This window comes from Oryza sativa, chromosome 6 (genome assembly GCF_034140825.1).
Source record: "Oryza sativa Japonica Group chromosome 6, ASM3414082v1".
Lineage (NCBI taxonomy): Eukaryota > Viridiplantae > Streptophyta > Magnoliopsida > Poales > Poaceae > Oryza > Oryza sativa.
The window spans coordinates 2,685,213-2,702,439 of record NC_089040.1 but is presented as its reverse complement, the minus strand read 5'-3'; the positions used below and the strand labels follow the sequence as shown (position 1 = coordinate 2,702,439).

Genomic DNA, 17,227 nt, shown 5'->3' with positions numbered 1-17,227 from the left:
TGGTGGGGTGGTGTTGCGTACGTGCGTGCGCGGTGCGTTCGTTGGGTTTCGCTAATCACTCATGCGAGCCGGCGAAACAGTAGTTGGGTTGTACTTCTAAAACCCTGCGAGTGAATGAAATTGAACGATTAATATCGCCTTTCATGCTAAAATCGGACGATTTCGACCTTTCCGGATGTCGATTGGGATAAGCGTTTCATAAACAAATATATCATTATATGTGTCACATCTCGTATTAGGTTTGTTTATTTTTAGATGGAAGGAGTAACCGTTAGCTTTAAAATTGGCAACCTCTTTGCAAATATGAGCTGAACGCATTTTGATCTTTGATCTAAACTACCAGTTTTTCACGTATAACCGATAAGTAAATTAACTGGATTTTGCTTAATGTTTGAATCGAAGACAGTTTACTTGTTGATGACAACAATAATAAATATCTATCTTCCTTCGATCCCTGGCGCAAACTTATTTTGCATGAGTTTGATGCAGCTAGCTAGTGACAAAGCCAAAAAAAAAAAGGAATTAATGATGATAAAACTCGTGAAATCAAATCTCCTAAAAAAGTTCAGATATATCCTCTCGAGAAGTCCCCAGCTTTTCAACCAGGATTGATATGGTGTACAGTCAAAAGAAAGAAATTTATGTGTGGTAGAGATATACTACCTCTGTTTTTTAATATATAGGTATCTCCACATGTTGAAGCAGCCTCACCTTTTATATATAGAAATAAAATGCATATCAAATTAGTAGCGAACGCAAAAAACATCATTAAGATCAAACTGATGCAGAATAATAGTTAATTCGTTCAGCGTATCTCATGCAGCACATACTTGACAAGTACTAGTTGTTCATGCACTAAAACTGATCATTCAGATAACAAGAAGCGACATTATTACTCAGGTCTCAGGCAACTAAAGGAAAATCTCGAACAATCAAAAGCTTCTGATGATAATTACCTAGCTTCAGAGGGGAAAAACCATGAAAGGCACCATCGGCCAAAATGACGTGGCAGCGCCGCATTGGTTCTCGACAACAATGGCGTTATCGCTCCAGTTTTCATGTTGAACACACCTGAATCACGAAGAGGATCAACAGATTGATCTGACTTCACATAGTCACACATGAAATAGATGCTGTCCTCTTTGACTTCCTCACATTCTTCTGAAGAGACAGACTTAGAGCAATATTTGCCAATGAAAAGCGCTCTGCGGCCCAATGTGTTGAGCCTTCTCCACTGACAAGGTTGCACAGTGAAGTCTGCCTCAAAGACATCAAACCAGCAAGTGCATGCAGTCTCCAAGAGATCATCACATTTTGCAAATGGGCGTATTTGCATCCTACGCCTGACCAACAGCAATCTACCATCACATTCAACCAGATATCGCCTGATGATATGGTAATCTTCCTTGGATAAAGGTATGTCTTGGGGCCAGATTTGTAATTCTTCCCTAAGTAGAGTCATTTTTTTCATCGAAGAATATCGGTTGCCACCAGAACTAACAGCGAGATCAAACTTGTATAGCATGAAATCTGGATTAGCAACATAAAGCTTGCCATGACAGAATGCAATGCCAGATATTAGCATCCCTTGTCTACACCCATTGAATGAACCTGAGTTGATTAGTGGCTGGCAAAAGGAAAATAAGGTGTCACGAAAATCTCTGATCAGCACGGCCGCAAGCAGATCTGATGGTGAGTTAAGGGATGCTGGGGGCACCACTGTCATGTGAAACTTGGCATCAGAGAGCAGCTCATTGTGAGGCGCAACTTTCGGTAGGCTAGGTAGCTGAACTGAAGCCTTGGTGAAAGGGTTCATCAAGGAGCAGAGACCATTGTCGTGCACGACAAAGAGCCAATTGTCACAGGAACCATGGCAACAAGCATTGTCCGGAACATCCATGCGGTGGATTTCACCATCGGGGATGATGAGGAAATCACCATTGCCGAGCGCAAGCCATGGCATTAGAGGAGGAAGCGGCTGAGCCAGCGCGATGTGGCGCCACGGTCGGCACACGGCTCTGAAGCGAATCCGGTCGGCCAAGGAGTGCAGACGGTGGAGCACAATGTCCAGTAGCTCAGGCCGGAGATCTGACCAAGCCGAAGACTGCGCGGTGGCCATGGCACAAGCCTGCAAAAAATTAAGATGATTAAGGTTTCAGTGTTAGCAAAATTTCATGGACAAGATTCAGAATCCCTGCGTTTCTTGTTATCATCAGGAGTAAATCAATTCGCATTGCAATCACACAGAGTAACCAATCAATTTGCAAGAGCACCTGTTCCTACGCGCGCGCGCGTGTGTGTCGCCCTGTCGCGGGGAGGAAGCTCCGGAGAACGGGGAGATGGGCGCGGCGGCCGGTCGTGTATGGTTGGCTGCAGAGGAAGGGGCCCGGGGAGCCGCCGCCGGCGAGGCCGCGATCGGCGGAGAGGCGTCCGTGGTGATTGGGGAATTTGGGGCCTGTTCACTTTGATGCATTTTCAACCTTACCAAATTTTAATAAAGTTGCTAAAAAAATGGCTACATTTAGTTTGCTGTCAAATTTGGTAATTATATAAGAAATCATACCAAAATTTTAGCAATAGTTGTCAAAATTTTGGCAATACCAAAATTTGGTAAGGTTTTTTTTTTATCAAAGTGAACAGGCCCTGGGTTTCTCGCCGAGGAGCAATAATAATAAATAAATATCGATTTTGCTATATATTTGGCGACAAATTCTTCCCCAAAAATTTGACAGATGTAATTACAGTACAATCGTAGTGTAATTACACTGTAACTATAGTGTAACTTGTATGTAACTTTCAAAATCTCTCCGTAACATGTTATTTCGGTAAAATGGAGGTCGTGGGAACAAATTCGTTTACATATGTGTGTGCTATGATTTGTTTTCTTCCTCACCAAAACAAATCTTGTAATAGATCTAACGATTCAAAATTATGTGAAACTTACATATAAGTTACAGTGTAATTACATACAAGTTACAGTGTAATTAGATATAAGTTACAGTGTAATTACACTACGATTGTACTATAATTATATCTGTCAAATTTTTAGAAGAAAATTTGTCGATAAATGTATAGGTAGTCCCATAAATAAAATAATAAATCGTATAGCTTCATCACATAGGGAGAAGTCGGGAAAGGCCGGGTACGAATAGGAGTAGGCCGTAAGCCCGTATAGGCCCATCTATGGGCTTATTTGTGTATAATGGGCTGCCGTTGAATGGCTAAAGTTCTACTAGTATTGGGGGAAAAGATAATTTCAGAGAAACAGTCTCATCGGTTTATGAATTTTTGAAACAGTTAGGCCCTGTTTGATTTGTAAAGAAAAATAAAAGGAAATTTGTACGTATGATTCAAACTGTGTAGGAGAATTTCTATTTGGTCGTTTGAAACAAAAGATTGAGACACCAAGAATCATATGAGATCCCTATGGAATGACTCGAGAGCACGAAACATTTTACACCCCCACATAACAGAAGAGCACAAAACCATGTAGGAGTAACCAGTACAGAATGATCTACTGAGAACAACATATCATGACAAAACCACCCAATCCACGTCATGGTGCAGGTACGAAAAATCGAAGACAGGCTCCAGACGGATGTCAATTAATGGCCTCATCTTTTTGCTTACATTTATACTTATCAACAAAAAATTAAATTTTCAACCCTTTAAAGTTGATTTTGATATTTTTATCGCAGTTTATTTTTCAGCCTTTACTTTTAGATCATTAAGAACACGTATATAAAAGTTTTATTCACAAATTATTTTTCGTTTGTAAATATGTCGTTTGGCTTATTCCATCCAATGGACTCTGTCAACAACAAAAGGTTCTTGCCCAACTTCCTGGTGTTTGCTACAAGGATAATAGACCACCAGGATCTACTTGTGTTTGAGACCTATGTCTCTGTCGGATTGGGATTCGGTGACATTCCCCCGTGACATTCTCGGTGACATTGAGTCACTGACATGTGAGACCCACATGTGTCTGGACCCACATGTCAGTGACTCAATGTCACCGAGAATGTCACGGGGGAATGTCACCGAATCCCAGTCCGTCTCTGTCTCATTCTACTAGTCGTCAGTGTCCAAGCCACAGCTGCAAAAGCAAATAATTTTCATTCTCACCAGTATGACACTTCCCTTTCAGCTAAACTTCCTTGAGCTCCTCCAAACTCCAAACCCACGGATCTGATGGCTCCCACAGCAAATGAGCTGAAGAACATAACGCAAGCAACATGATGTGCATCTCATTCCCATCTCCAACTCTTAGGGCCATGAAGATGGAACAAATTTGATAGGCAATAAAGTTTCGAGAAAAAAAATGTTAGGTGATATGAATGTTTGAATTCAAAAGGAACTTTCCCTACATTATAGGTGTCACATACTTTCAGGACATGGACTTTTGCTATAAATTTGGAGGGAAAACAAAAGATGAAAATTAACTATAGAAGTTCCAGAGTTCTATGTCTATTTTCCGCTGCTCAGTTGAAGACAGCAAGCGTTCTCCTTACTGTTAAAAGCACCAATGTTCCATACACCTCTTTTGAGCAAACACTGCATTTCCTATAGCATTATATTGGGAATGCCATCGAGTTTCTATGTTTTTTATTTTTCTTCATTCGAGAAAGCAAACATTTGCATACAAGTATCGCAGATGCTCCAACATCATCGAGCGACTTAGATCTGAATGTGTTTCCTTCATCTTACCAAAAGCAACCTGATTACATTTACATCTGAACCATCAGTAAAAGTTAATTGACACTTCTCTTATGTTCATGCCAAAACTCTACTATCAGGAGATGCCAAGAAGAGAAATCGTAAATATAACACCTGGAAGCAAGAATACTATCCAACTAAGTTCAAGTTTCAGAGGGGAAAAGCCAAGTTGGACACCATGGACCGCCGTGTACTGCAAGAGGCTCCGCCACTAGAGTCTCTGTCAACAATGGCGCCACTGTCCCGTCTCTCATGTTGTACACGCCAGAGTCCAAAAAAGGATCTTCAGGCTTCCCATTCTTGATGTCCTCATGCATGAAGTAGATGCAGTCTTCTTCAGCTCCGGCACTGAGCGACTTGGAGCAGCCCTTGCTAACAAAGAGAGCATGCCCCATCAATGTATCCACCTTGATCCACCTTCCACAGCCACTGCTCAGGTCTGCGGCTTCAAAGACTTCGAACCGCCGTGTTCGCTTAACAATGCCACTGTCGCTTGGATAGATTGGTGGAAGATTGATCCACCGTCGCACCATGAGCAGCCGATCGTTGGACGCGACGAGATATCGCTCCGTCGCGTACCTTTCGGTGGAGCAAGGGCCAAACCATGATTCCTCGCCTATATCTTTCAGGGTGCTGCTTATGCATCTTATGCCAATCTGCTTAGCATTATCGACTCCAAAGATATAGAGCTCCTCCTGACGTTTCCTTACGTCAGATGTTAGGTAGTAGAGCTTCCCTTGGAAGGATGCAATGTCGACGATGGAGCTAGGGAAATGTGCAAGTGGAGGTGAAAATCCAATAGTGACAATGACCTTCCAAGTGCGGTTTCCGATCAGCAAAGCGGTGAAGTTATCAGACACCACCGCCTTGTTGATCAGCGGGACAAGTCGTTGCCTATCGGCGGCGAGGTATTTGTACCTGATGTATTTAGGGAGCACGGCGGCGAGGGCGGCGAGAGGGGTCGTTGCCAAGGAGGACGGGTTCATCAGGGAGAGCATGCCGTCGCCGTGCACGATGAGGAGGCCGCTTCCCGTGGAAGCGAGGTGCGTGGCATCGCCGGGGACGGCGGGCAAGCGGTGGGCCGCGCCGTCGGGGAGGGTGATGAAGGCGCCGCCGCGGAGGAGGAGCCACGGGAGGGGCGGCGGAAGAAGATCCAGCTCCACCCGCGCGCTGGAGCGCCATGGGCGGCAGACGGCGCGGAGGCGGACGCGGTCGGCGTGGGACGGCAGGCGGAGGAGCACGAGGCCCAGGAGCTCCGACGGGAGGTCCGGCCATGGGCGTCCACTGCAGGGCTCTGGTGTGGCCATTATTGCCTGGGTTGGCGGAGGCTGATCGTCGGCGTGGAGCTCTACCTTCCGTTTCTTCGAGGGCATAGTCTCGCCGAGTTGTGGGGACAGGTGCATCGCCGGTGGGAGCCGCCGGCGGCGAGGCCGCGATAATCGGCGATCGCCGGCGAGGTTGGGGAATTGGGGTTTCTCGCGTAGGAGGAAATCGTATAGCTGCTCCTGCCTCTTTTTATTATTTTTTTTTTGAGAGAGAGGAAATCGTATAGCTTTCTTATATGGAGAAATCGAGAAAGGCCGAGTACGAGTAGGAGTAGGCCGTAAGCCAGTAACCGGGGCTAGTAGGCCCTAATAGGCCCATCTATGGGTTGGTTTGTGTATAATCTCTCCCGTATACCTTACCAGTTGATTGATCAATGTAGCACATCATGATATGGAGCTACCACGATTCTTTGGTACAAAGAAACAAGGAGTAAACTGTCCAGAATGCCAAATAGCAGAAGAGCACAAAACCATATGAGTAACTACCGAAAGATAATCAGATGAAAACACATCATGATACAACTACAAAACACGATTATAGGGTCCAGACTGATGTCAACGTCCAAGCCATTGCTTCAAAGCAAATTATTTTCTTCCTCAACAGTATGAAAGTTCCTTTCAGCCAAAATATATGTGAATGTTGATTTTCTTTTCAGTTTGCTCTGTAGCTGAACAATTGTCGTTTCCAGTAATGGAAAAGGGGAGCGCTGTGCTCTTCTGTTTCAAAATAAATAAATAAAAATATGCAATTCATAAAAATCTGACAGTTCCCATAGCAAATGTGCAATGTCCCGCTGAATAAAAAATCGGTGCACTTATACACACTGCACACAAGTTGGAATTTATCTTCTCCTATGGTCATATAGATTGAAGGAATTTTATAGGAAAAAGGAGGATTAAATTCAAAAGGAACTTCCCTACATTAGAGGTGTTTACATTATGAGATTGCACCATCGAGACCCCTACAGGGCAGGAAATTTTGCTATGAAATTTGAAGGGAAAAAAATGAAAATCAATTGGAAGTTTCATAGTTCTTTGTCTACTTTTCCCTGCTCAGTTGAAGACACCAAAGCATTCTCCTAAAATTTTGATGTTAAAAGCACCAATGTTCCAAACACCTCTTTTGAGCTAATACTGAAACACTACACTTTTCCTACAAGCATTATACTGGTAATGGCATTAAGTTCCTACATTTACCCTGTATATGAATTCGTGTTCCTGCATTTGAGAAAGCAAACATTTGCATACAAGTACTGCAAACACATAGCAACAAAACAGTATGCTGCAACATATTTCATTAAGGGACCTAGATCTGATCATCTTTTTCCCTAGTCTTTCCAGAACTCACCTGATTACATCTCAACCATCATTAAAAGTTTAACTGACACTTTGTCCTTATGTTCATGCCAAAACTCTAGAACAGGAGATGCCAATCGCAAATTGATACCTTGAACTCCGGAAGAAAGTATACAGTCCATCTTAGTTTAAGTTTCTGTTGGAAAAAGCCAAGTCGAAAACCATGGACCGTCATGTGCAGCAAGATGCTCTGTCACTGCAGTCTCTGGCATCAATGGCGCAACCATCCCATCTCTCATGTTGTACACGCCAGAGTCCGAAAGAGGATCCTTAGGAATCCTATTCATGATGCCATCATTCATGAAGTAGATACAGTCTTCTTCAGCTCCGGCAGTGAGTGACTCGGAGCAGCTCTCGCTAACAAAGAGAGAATGCCCCATCAGTGTATCAACTTTTATCCATCGTCCATGTTCGCTGCTCAGGTCCACCGCCTCAAAGACATCAAATCGGCGAGTCCGCTTGATGCTGCTATCTCTCGGCAGCATGGGCGGCAGATTAAGATTAATCCACCGTGCCACCATGAGCAACCGATCGCCATCCGCGACTAGATATCGATGGAACGTGTACCTGTCGGTGGAGTGAGGGTTGAACCATGCTTCGTCTTCATCGCCCACATCTCTAGGAGTGCTGTGTATGCATTTGACATCAGACACCATGGGCTCCTCATCGCGGACTTCAAGGATGTAGAGCTCCTCCTGACAATTCTCTATATCAAATGTTAGGCAGTAGAGCTTCCCTTGGAAGAGCGCAATGTCGAGGATGTAGCTAGAATCAGGAGGACTCCACTTCACCACTGTATGCGGCTGTCCAGAAGTGATGATGACCTTCGAGCTGTTGAAATAGAAAGCAATGAAGTGTTCAGACACCACCGCCTTGATGATCGGGGTGATTCTCCGTTGACCCAGTTGGAATGCGGTGTCAGGGTATTTGCACTTGATCTCGCCATGAAAGACCGCGGCGAGGTCGGGGAGAGGGGTCGTCGCCGAGGAGGACGGGTTCATCAGGGAGAACATGCCGTCGTTGTGCGCGAGGAGGAGGCCGCTCCCTGTGGGCACAAGGTGCGCGACATCGCCGGGGATGGCCAAGCGGCGGTGGGCTGCGCCGTCGGGGAGGGTGAGGAAGGCGCCGTCGGGGAGGAAGAGCCACGGGAGCGGCGGCGGCAGAAGCTTCCGCTCCAGCCGCGCGCTGGAGCGCCATGGGCGGCAGACGGCGCGGAGGCGGACGCGGTCGCCGTGGGACGGCAGGCGGAGGAGCACGAGGCCCAGGAGCTCCGACGGGAGATCCGGCCACGAGCCACCATTGCATGGTCGCTGTGCGGCCATCGCGCCGGTGGAGGAGATGCTGCAGCGGCGGAGGCCACCCGCAGAGTACACGTCGCCGGCGAGCGATCGAATTGGGGAATTGGGGTTTGGGTTTTTTTTTCTTTTTCTTTTTCTTTTTTCTTTTTATTTTTTATAGAGAGAGAGGGTGGATTTGCGGAATTATTCACGGCCCATTTGTTGATTTTCATATGGGCTTGGAAGAGCGGCCGTGCAGTGTGGGCCGGTAGTGCAAACGTCTCATTTTCTTAGAATTTCTCCTCTCTCTTTTTTTTTTTAGCTTAGGTCTTCTTTAATGTTTACAAACTCAGTTCAATTTATACATGATTCAGGGCAAATACATGTCCTATGTTCAAAATTCCAAATTAGGCTTAGACCTGTGACTGTTGGTTGGCATGTCTCTTGCCGTATACCTTACCAGTTGATTGATCAATGTAGCACATCATGACATGGAGCTACCACAATTCTCAGGTACAAAGAAACATGGAGTAGACTAGCAATGTCCCACTGAATTCCAACGATAAATTCGATCTCAGCAAACAAAACAAAGGACAGACCCCGGGTATCAAGCATATACACGGAATAAGATGATGAACTCTACACTTTCTGAAGCGACAGCCAAACATTTCATCAGAACAGAGTGATTAACAAGTACCACCTCTATATTTTAATGTATGACGCCGTTGACCTTTTGTCCAACGTTTGACCATTCGTCTTATTCAAAAAATTTATGTAATTATCATTTATTTTATTGTGACTTGATTTATCATCAAATGTTATTTAAGCATGACATAAACATTTTCATATTTTCACAAAAAAAATAAAACGAATAGTCAAACATTGCTAAAAAGTCAACGGCGTTATACATTAAAATACGGAGGGAGTACTAACATTATTTAAGCATCATCCATCAGCCTATCTACATGTAATATGTCCATATAGGATACTTCAAAATACATCAACAGCCGCATGCCACACAGTACGACGGATTACATTCAGATTACGTAGCAACATCAGCAGGGAAGAACCATGCAGGATCCCCCCGGCCTGTAGGATGCAGCCTCGGCGCTGTGGCATCCTGCAACAACGGCGTGATCACCCCGTTTCTCATGTTGTAGACGCCAGAGTCACAAAGAGGATCACCAGCATAAGGCCTCCAATAATCACACATGAAGTAGATGCAATCCTCCTGAGGTACACCACATTCTGCAGCAGGGAGAGACTAGGAACAATGTGTGCCGACAAATAGTGCTCGACCCCCCAAAGATGTAACCCTTCTCCACATGCGAGAGCCGGTGGTCAAGTCCGCTTCAAAGACCTTGAATGAAAGAGTACGCGAATGTTTGAAGGAGTTGGGCTCTGCAAGAGGGAGCACAATGCCAACATACCGTGTCACCATCAACAGGCCACCACCAGACTCAACTAGATAGTACCTCCGCATAATGAGATAATCTTCTGGAAAGGATTGGGGTTCAGTCGTCGAATCATCCTGGGAGTCAATTATGCATTCAATGGATGAGATCTTTGGGTTACCTATGTGGCTCTCATCAATCTCGAGGATGAAGAGTTTATTGAAATTATTTAACACATATAGCTTCCCATCCAAGAAGGTGAAATCCTGCATGCCCTCCATTGTAGAACCCTCGACTCTGAATGACTCAGTGGCAACTGGAGGCTGGCATATGCACAATGCCTTTTGATGAGAACGATTCATGATCAGTGCAACAACGAGGGAAGTTGGAGAAAAGTCCAGGGGAGAGGGCACTGCCAACTTATAAAAGAGAGGAAACTTGGGCGCAGCGTACCATAGATGATGACACCAAATGGTATCAAGTTTAGGAAGCTGCAATGTGGCCTTAGAGAACAGGTTCATAAGCGAGAACCCACCATCGTCGTGGCTAAGGAAGAGCCAGTTGTCAATGGAGCAATGGCAGGAAGCATCATCTGGTAAAGGCATGCAGTGAATTTCACCATCTGAAATGCTAAGGAAGGTCCCGTTGAGGAGAGTGAGCCAAGGGAGCGGAGGGGGAAGGGGCTGCAGCCGAGCATTGGAGCGCCATGGGCGACAAACTGCTCTTAGTCGAACACGGTCAGCTAAGGAGGGAAGGCGTGTGAGGACAAGACCCAGGAGCTCTGGCTGGAGGTCTGCCCAGGATGAAGACTGGACAGCTGCCATCATGCAAGACTTGAAATCTAACAAGAAAATACAAAGAGTTCAGAATTTAACAAACTACTCTGCACTTAAAATTACTAAGCACTTACACTATTTACACTATTTCTGTTTTTTTTTTTTTGCGGGGTACACTATTTCTGTGTTTGATGAGGCTAGAACAGAAAGGATGATTCTTTCAAGTAATCAGTATCATCAACAGCACTTCTAAAACTATCATCAATAGCAGCAGCATCATTAAATCCTGGCGCATTCCCATTTTCCTTTCATTAGGGAAAGGGGCTTCTTGTTCCACAGGAAAAGAATGAAAGCATATCATTTCATTCTTTCATACACTGGCGGTTTTTTTTTTTTTTGAATTTGAAGTACTTAGCACACTAAAATGTGTTCTTTGTAGTGGGGTAGTGAATGGAATGCTAAGACCTGTATACAGATGCATTGTGGATGCACATATGGACCAATGCATTAAAATTTCTAGTCTTAAATCTGACACGTTTCCCCGCAAAATAAATAAATAAATAAATAATCTGACACGTTCCATACCAGAACACTAGAACAGATCAGTTAAAAACAAGCACGAATTCGGAGAGAAACCTGTAGCAATCTGCTCAGCTAGGGGAAGGGCTGGAGGAGATTGAACATGCAGAAAACCACAGAACCACTCCTCGCACAGACTAGCGGCGGCCCCCCGTACCCACCACCCAGCTGCGGTGGGGAGAACTGCCGCCGGTAGCCGGGGAGAGAACGCCGCAGCGGAGCGAGGTAGACGACCGCCGGCGAGGATGAGGAGGGTGTCAGCTCATCGAGGGTTCGCCGTCCTCGGTGATGCACCTCGGTGCAGGGGGGTTTTGGCCAAGTTGGGCCGCGGCCCACGAGTCGATGGAATCTAGAAATTTTACCCCTAGTTTTCTCGTAAGCTAGTGAAGGCTCCTTTAAAATGGAGAAAATTTTACATTTTTACATGAAATGAATTCAATTCTTATAAAATTGCACCAAAATTTCTCCATTTCAAAGGTCCAAAACTTAGGATGTGTTCACCAGTTGGAGTTGGGAACACTTCCCCATTGCACGCAAAACGAAACAACGAAATCAAGTATTAGCTAAAAAAATGAAAATGGAATAATATGATTTTTGAAAGCAACTTTTCTATAGATTTTTCTTTTTGTAAAAACACACCGTTTAACAGCTGGAAAAATGTACACACGAAAAAAAACAAGAAAGGGGAAGTTGGGAAAATAGACTAAAGAACACAGTCTTAGCCATTAGGGCTGCAAGGCCGTGGACATCACCGTTTAGTCGCTATCTGGCGCAACAACGATTCATCAACTAATACCACCTGGAGTAGCTCGAATTACATAGAAAGCGGACATTGCAATAATTTACTGAAAAGGATTGATCGAGACTCTTAATTAGTTCCATGACTATAAAACGCCAGAATTCGAAATGTATCCTTTTTCCAGCTCTAACCTCTAGTTTGGTTGATCAGTGACTCAGTATGACCACACTATATGAGTTCTTGTGACTTGTAACATGCACATCCGTTGCCTTAAAAAAATGCATTTCTGTAGTAATTGTCAATCTCAGGAAAACATAAGAAAGGATGGATAAGTCAAGTATAAAATGAGAAACATGAACTCAATGCTTTCTGAATCCAGAGCAAATCATTCTAGCATAAGAGTAGACATGACAAGTAGCAAAATATTAAGCAACATCCGCCGGTTTACATGTTGCAAGTGCAATGAGAAAACCCAAATCAAACAGTCAACAGAGAGTGCCATGAAATGGGGCTGATTACATTTACATAGCACCATCTGCAGGGAAGAACCATGTCGGATGCCCCTCGCCTGTAGGATGCAGTCGCGGCGCTGTGTTCTCCTGCAACAACGGCGTGATCACCCCGCTTCTCATGTTGTAGATGCCAGCGTCGCAAAGAGGATCTTCATCAGATCGGAAGTAGTCATCACACATGAAGTAGATGCAGTCCTCCTGAGCTCCAACATATTCAGCAGCAGAGAGAGACTTGGAGTAATGTCTGCCAACGAAGAGTGCTTGGTCTCCCAAAGATTCCACCCTTCTCCACATACGAGAGCCGGTGTTCAAGTCTGCCTCATAGACCTCAAATGAAAAGGTAAGTGAATCTTTGAAGATATCATCATCATCTTCCGGAGGGAATGGGACACCAACAAGTCGAATCACGTTCAACAGTCTGCCACCAGATGCAACTAGATATGGCCATGTCACACAGATATGGTTCTCAGGACAAGGTTGAGAATGGGATTCAGTTGGAAAATCTTCCACTATGCATTCTACATGTGGAACCTTTGGCTTTTCTATATGTACCTCACTCATCTCAACGGTGAAGAGCTTCCCACAACTAAGTGCATACAGCTTTCCACCACAGAATGCGATATCATAGAAGTTGTTCTTGATTGGACGATCATGAAATCTGAATGAGTCAGTAGAAATTGATCGATGAACAATACAAACTACACTGTGACGAAGAGGGTCATTCATCAGCACGGCAACAAGGGAATCTGATGATAAGTCCAGGGGCAAGGGCACTGCCAACTTATAGAAAAGTCGAGTACATGCATTGTACGCATTTCCCCTCTCATGATGCCAAATGCGGGCTAGCTTAGGAAGCTGTAGTGTAGCCTTGGAGAAAGGGTTCATCAGTGAGCACCCATCGTCACTATCCGTGAGGAAGAGCCAGTTATCAATAGAGCCATAGCAAGAAGCATCATCTGGTAAAGGCATGCGGTGAATTTCACCATCTGAGATGCTGAGGAAGGTCCCGTCGAGGAGATTGAGCCAAGGGAATGGAGGGGGGAGGGTCAGCAGCTGAGCATTGGAGCGCCATGGGCGACACACTGCTCTTAGTCGAACACGATCAGCTAAGGAGGGAAGGCGCCTGAGGACAAGGCCCAGGATATCCATCTGGAGATCTGCCCAAGATGAAGACTGGGTGGCTGCCATCATGCAAGACTTCGAAACTAACCCAACCAAAAAAGACAAAGGGTTCAGAATTTTACAAAAAAAAAAGGACACTAAACATTACAACACCACTTCACCAGGTAGTGTCATACTATTTAACATGGCAAAAGGAATTGTACTTAGTCATTTGCTAAAAAAAAACTCAAGGTGCATGACTAAATAAAATGGATGACCTGACATCATGCAAGACTGCAAGTCTAACAAGAAGTGACAAGGTGTTCAGATTCTGATTAGGTAAAAACTGACATCATGTATGCAAAGAGCACTGTATACTTTTTTTCACAAGGCAAATGCAACTCAACTAAGCTTTTGTCGAAATCTCAAGGTAAATGAGTAAACATAAACAATGATTCTTTCAACTAACTATTATCATCAGCAGCAACCTAAACGGGTAATGACGTACTCCCTCCGTCCCAAAAAAAAGGCAAACCCTGGGTTTCCGTGTCCAATTTTGACTGTCTGTCTTATATGAAATTTTTTTATAATTCGTATTTTCATTATTGTTAGATGATAAAACATGATTAATATTTTATGTGTGACTTGTCTTTTTAATTTTTTTCATAATTTTTTCAAATAAGACGAACGGTCAAACGAGTTGGACATGGAAACCAGGGTTTGTCTTTTTGGGACGGAGGGAGTAGTGAATTAGACGATGCACTGATGGTATACTAAGTCCAATATTCAGAAACGATGCGCACTATATGATTTCATATGACAAAAACACTGAAACAAGGGGATATGCTCATGATCATCGGTACCGCGCATTAAAAAAAATCCGTGGTTCTCTTACACATCAAATGCTCCATGCCATCTTAGATCAACCAAAAGCGAACACTAATTTGGCTAGGTTAAGGTATGAACTAAGCACCAATCCGGTCCCTTCCGGAGAGGAAAGTGTAGCAACCGCTCGAGTAAAGGGGTGTACCTGCGGGGCTTACTCGTGATCGCCTACTTGCCGCCGGTCGCCGAGAGCTGGAGGAGATGGGACTAGTAGGGGGTAGCGCGCGGCGGAGAAGAGGAAGCGGCGCGGAGTAGCAGCCTCCGAAGTAGGCGGGGGCGAGGCAGATCTCCGGGGAGGGGGATGAGGAGGAGGAGCGCGTCAGTTCGCTGGGGATTCGCCGCCTCCGGCGAGGGGCATCGCCGGCGAGCGGTTCAGGAGGCGGAGCGAGTGGTCGAATTGGGAATTGAGGTTTCGTGTTTTTTTTAAATAAAAAATTGATGGGAAGGTTTTGGGGAATTTGTGAAGCGAGGAGATGAATTTTTTGGGCCATTTGTTGCCACTGCAGGGTGGGCTGGTGCCTGGTGGCACAAGCCACAGCCCACAAGGCCTCCTTTACAGTTTTTTTCTTTTTTGAAAAATTAGGCATCAGTTTTTTTCTTTTCTTTTTTTTGAGAACGCATCGGTTCAGTTGATTCCATGGAGAAAGTGAGCATTGCAATAATTTACTGAGAAAGGCCTTAATTACGGCTCCCTCCATTTTTTCAATAAATAACGCTTTTGATTTTAGTATAACGTATAACTATTCGTCTTATTTAAAAAGTTATATAAATGTTGTTTGTTTTGTTGTGAATTATTTTGTCATTAACATGCATTGTACTCTAACATATTTACACTAAATTTTTGAATAAGATGAATGATTAAATGTTATTTCAAAATGAATGATTAAATGTTATTCCATGTCTATAAAATGCCAGAATTTTATATGTATCCTTCTTCCAGCTCCAGCCTCCTGTCCGATTGATCACTGTGAATAAGTGACCCCAGCAGATGAGTTCTCGTGACTTGTAATATGCATATCCGTTGCCTTAAAAAGAATACATATAGGTTATTGTTGATCTCAGTAAAACAGATGGTTCAAGTATGAAAATAAAGAGAAATATATCCTGTAATTTCTCACTGACAAATGCTCGATCCTACGGTTTACAATCGACAAGTTCTACAAATTCTGTAAGTTCCACAAAATCCCAGCACAAGTATTTTCTTTCTATTTGTCCGTCATACATAAATGCTTATATTTCGGAATAGGGAGCAGGTGTTTTGGAACAGCAAGCCTTGATGCTCCTATTTTTCTTTCGAATCATATACACGTTGCTGATGTGAAAAGGTAAAAAAGAAAAAGTAGTAAAACTGCAACCATTGTACTGCAATCATTTTAGCAACAAACTGCATCTCAGCATTGGAGCGCCATGGGCGGCAGACTGCTCTTAATCGAACACGGTCAGCGTGCGAAGGGAGGCGCCTGAGGACAAGACCAAGTAGTTCTGGCTGGAAATCTGCCCAACTTGAGGACTGTTGTTTAGATACCATAATCTAAGAAGAAAATGCATCGAAGTCAGAGTTTACCAAAGTAAATCATCATAGTAAATTGCACATGTTTCTTCCATGTTTAGAAAAAAAAAATGGTGCTTATTGTTGTCTACACAGTACCAACATTAATCAGCATCTCTTGAGAACAGAAGTGCGCTTAGCAGAAGGGTTGGTCCTTTCCGCGCTAATAATAACTATGTGATGGAAGAATTAGCATAGTAAGTGACTATATGATCTGTTAAACCTATCAGCCTATTTATTTTTTTCGACAAAATTATAAACAAGGGCATCTTTCTCATCAATACTAGGTGCCACAGTGGAAAATGTTACGATCTCCGTCCTAAAATATAATAATCTAGAATCTAATGGTTCTGGTATTACGAATCTAGACAGGAACCATCCGATCCTAGGGAGTAGTAGATTCAGGGAAATTGAACTCCAGCACTAAGATCAAATCAGCTACAAAGGGCAACAGAATCTGGCATTTGGAGTATCGATTTGTCGAAATAAAATTAGGGCTTAGTGTAAGGGAGCTCACCTGCTTAGTGGTTAGGACCTGATGAACGGTCGGTGAGAGGGGACGAAGAGCAGGGAACCAACCAAGAACCAACTCCGTCGCCGGAGATCGACTAGTAGCAGCAGACGCTCAGTACGTACGGCCGTGGAACTCGTCGCCGGAGATCGACTAGCCGGCAACAGCCGCTCGTGTCCAGGCAGTGCGCCGTGCGCGGTGGCTTTCTCCAAAGTAGGTAGCCCGGGGAGGAGAGGGTTGAGGGACGGCGTCCGCGCGCCTTGGTGCGCTCCGGCAGGGCTCCCTCGCCGTCGCCGGCGAGCGCGCGATCGTGTCGCGGCCTCTTGGTGGGAACAGCGAAGAGCAGGGGAAAAAGATGGCGTACGACCCTAGCATAGATTGGTTTTGATTTGTGTTTAAAAAAAATAAATTTCGTAAAACCCACCTATTATATGCTAAAGTAGTAGTACAAGTAGAGGGCACTTGATATAGATTTAAAAAAAATGGATAAATGCGTAAAACCACGCT

The 17,227-nt window shown here is 44.3% G+C and overlaps 5 protein-coding genes and 1 long non-coding RNA gene across 8 annotated transcripts; all 6 read right to left on the bottom strand.

Moving 5' to 3' along the window:
- Positions 1-271: 271 nt before the first annotated feature.
- On the bottom strand, positions 272-2,420 carry LOC107281369 (F-box protein At2g26160). Of its 2 annotated transcripts, XM_066311319.1 has the most exons (4): positions 2,274-2,420; positions 957-2,128; positions 664-711; positions 272-493 (listed from the first exon to the last, which is right to left on the bottom strand). In XM_066311319.1, the coding sequence occupies exons 2-3, from the start codon at positions 2,117-2,119 to the stop codon at positions 708-710; spliced, it is 1,167 nt and encodes a 388-aa protein (XP_066167416.1). In that variant the 5' UTR covers positions 2,120-2,128; positions 2,274-2,420; the 3' UTR covers positions 272-493; positions 664-707. The 2 variants fall into 2 exon arrangements, with proteins under 2 accessions (XP_066167416.1, XP_015642789.1); XM_015787303.3 differs by having other exon boundaries at positions 419-711.
- Positions 2,421-4,677: 2,257 nt separating this feature from the next.
- LOC4340134 (uncharacterized) lies at positions 4,678-6,236 on the bottom strand. Its single transcript, XM_066311843.1, has 2 exons — positions 5,635-6,236; positions 4,678-5,481 (listed from the first exon to the last, which is right to left on the bottom strand). Exons 1-2 carry the CDS (start codon positions 6,117-6,119, stop codon positions 4,860-4,862), a joined length of 1,107 nt encoding a protein of 368 aa, XP_066167940.1. The 5' UTR covers positions 6,120-6,236; the 3' UTR covers positions 4,678-4,859.
- A 1,069-nt stretch (positions 6,237-7,305) lies between these two features.
- LOC4340133 (uncharacterized) lies at positions 7,306-8,824 on the bottom strand. Its single transcript, XM_015786017.3, has one exon. It carries the CDS (start codon positions 8,717-8,719, stop codon positions 7,526-7,528), a length of 1,194 nt encoding a protein of 397 aa, XP_015641503.1. The 5' UTR covers positions 8,720-8,824; the 3' UTR covers positions 7,306-7,525.
- Positions 8,825-9,537: 713 nt separating this feature from the next.
- LOC4340132 (uncharacterized) lies at positions 9,538-11,740 on the bottom strand. The gene is made up of 2 exons (XM_026026552.2): positions 11,481-11,740; positions 9,538-10,909 (listed from the first exon to the last, which is right to left on the bottom strand). The coding sequence occupies exon 2, from the start codon at positions 10,893-10,895 to the stop codon at positions 9,939-9,941; it is 957 nt and encodes a 318-aa protein (XP_025882337.1). The 5' UTR covers positions 10,896-10,909; positions 11,481-11,740; the 3' UTR covers positions 9,538-9,938.
- Positions 11,741-12,500: 760 nt separating this feature from the next.
- On the bottom strand, positions 12,501-15,054 carry LOC4340131 (F-box protein At2g26160). 2 transcript variants are annotated; one of them, XM_015785810.3, is made up of 2 exons: positions 14,806-15,054; positions 12,501-13,879 (listed from the first exon to the last, which is right to left on the bottom strand). In XM_015785810.3, exon 2 carries the CDS (start codon positions 13,863-13,865, stop codon positions 12,684-12,686), a length of 1,182 nt encoding a protein of 393 aa, XP_015641296.1. In that variant the 5' UTR covers positions 13,866-13,879; positions 14,806-15,054; the 3' UTR covers positions 12,501-12,683. The 2 variants fall into 2 exon arrangements, with proteins under 2 accessions (XP_015641296.1, XP_066167594.1); XM_066311497.1 differs by having other exon boundaries at positions 14,819-15,054.
- Positions 15,055-15,740: 686 nt separating this feature from the next.
- Positions 15,741-17,135, bottom strand: LOC112939389 (uncharacterized). The gene is made up of 2 exons (XR_003243066.2): positions 16,727-17,135; positions 15,741-16,191 (listed from the first exon to the last, which is right to left on the bottom strand). It is a non-coding gene; the product is annotated as an uncharacterized lncRNA (long non-coding RNA).
- Between the last annotated feature and the right edge of the window lie 92 nt (positions 17,136-17,227).

What these genes read in the sequence shown, in the direction of transcription:
- LOC4340133 (XM_015786017.3), bottom strand. Translation starts at nt 8,719, where the DNA reads ATGGCCGCACAGCGACCATGCAATGGTGGCTCGTGGCCGGATCTCCCG.
- LOC4340131 (XM_015785810.3), bottom strand. Translation starts at nt 13,865, where the DNA reads ATGATGGCAGCCACCCAGTCTTCATCTTGGGCAGATCTCCAGATGGAT.
- LOC4340132 (XM_026026552.2), bottom strand. Translation starts at nt 10,895, where the DNA reads ATGATGGCAGCTGTCCAGTCTTCATCCTGGGCAGACCTCCAGCCAGAG.
- LOC4340134 (XM_066311843.1), bottom strand. Translation starts at nt 6,119, where the DNA reads ATGCACCTGTCCCCACAACTCGGCGAGACTATGCCCTCGAAGAAACGG. An exon ending in GTGCTCCCTAAATACATCAG is followed by an intron (nt 5,482 to 5,634) that starts GTACAAATACCT and finishes ACATTTCCCTAG; the next exon opens with CTCCATCGTCGACATTGCAT.
- LOC107281369 (XM_066311319.1), bottom strand. Translation starts at nt 2,119, where the DNA reads ATGGCCACCGCGCAGTCTTCGGCTTGGTCAGATCTCCGGCCTGAGCTA.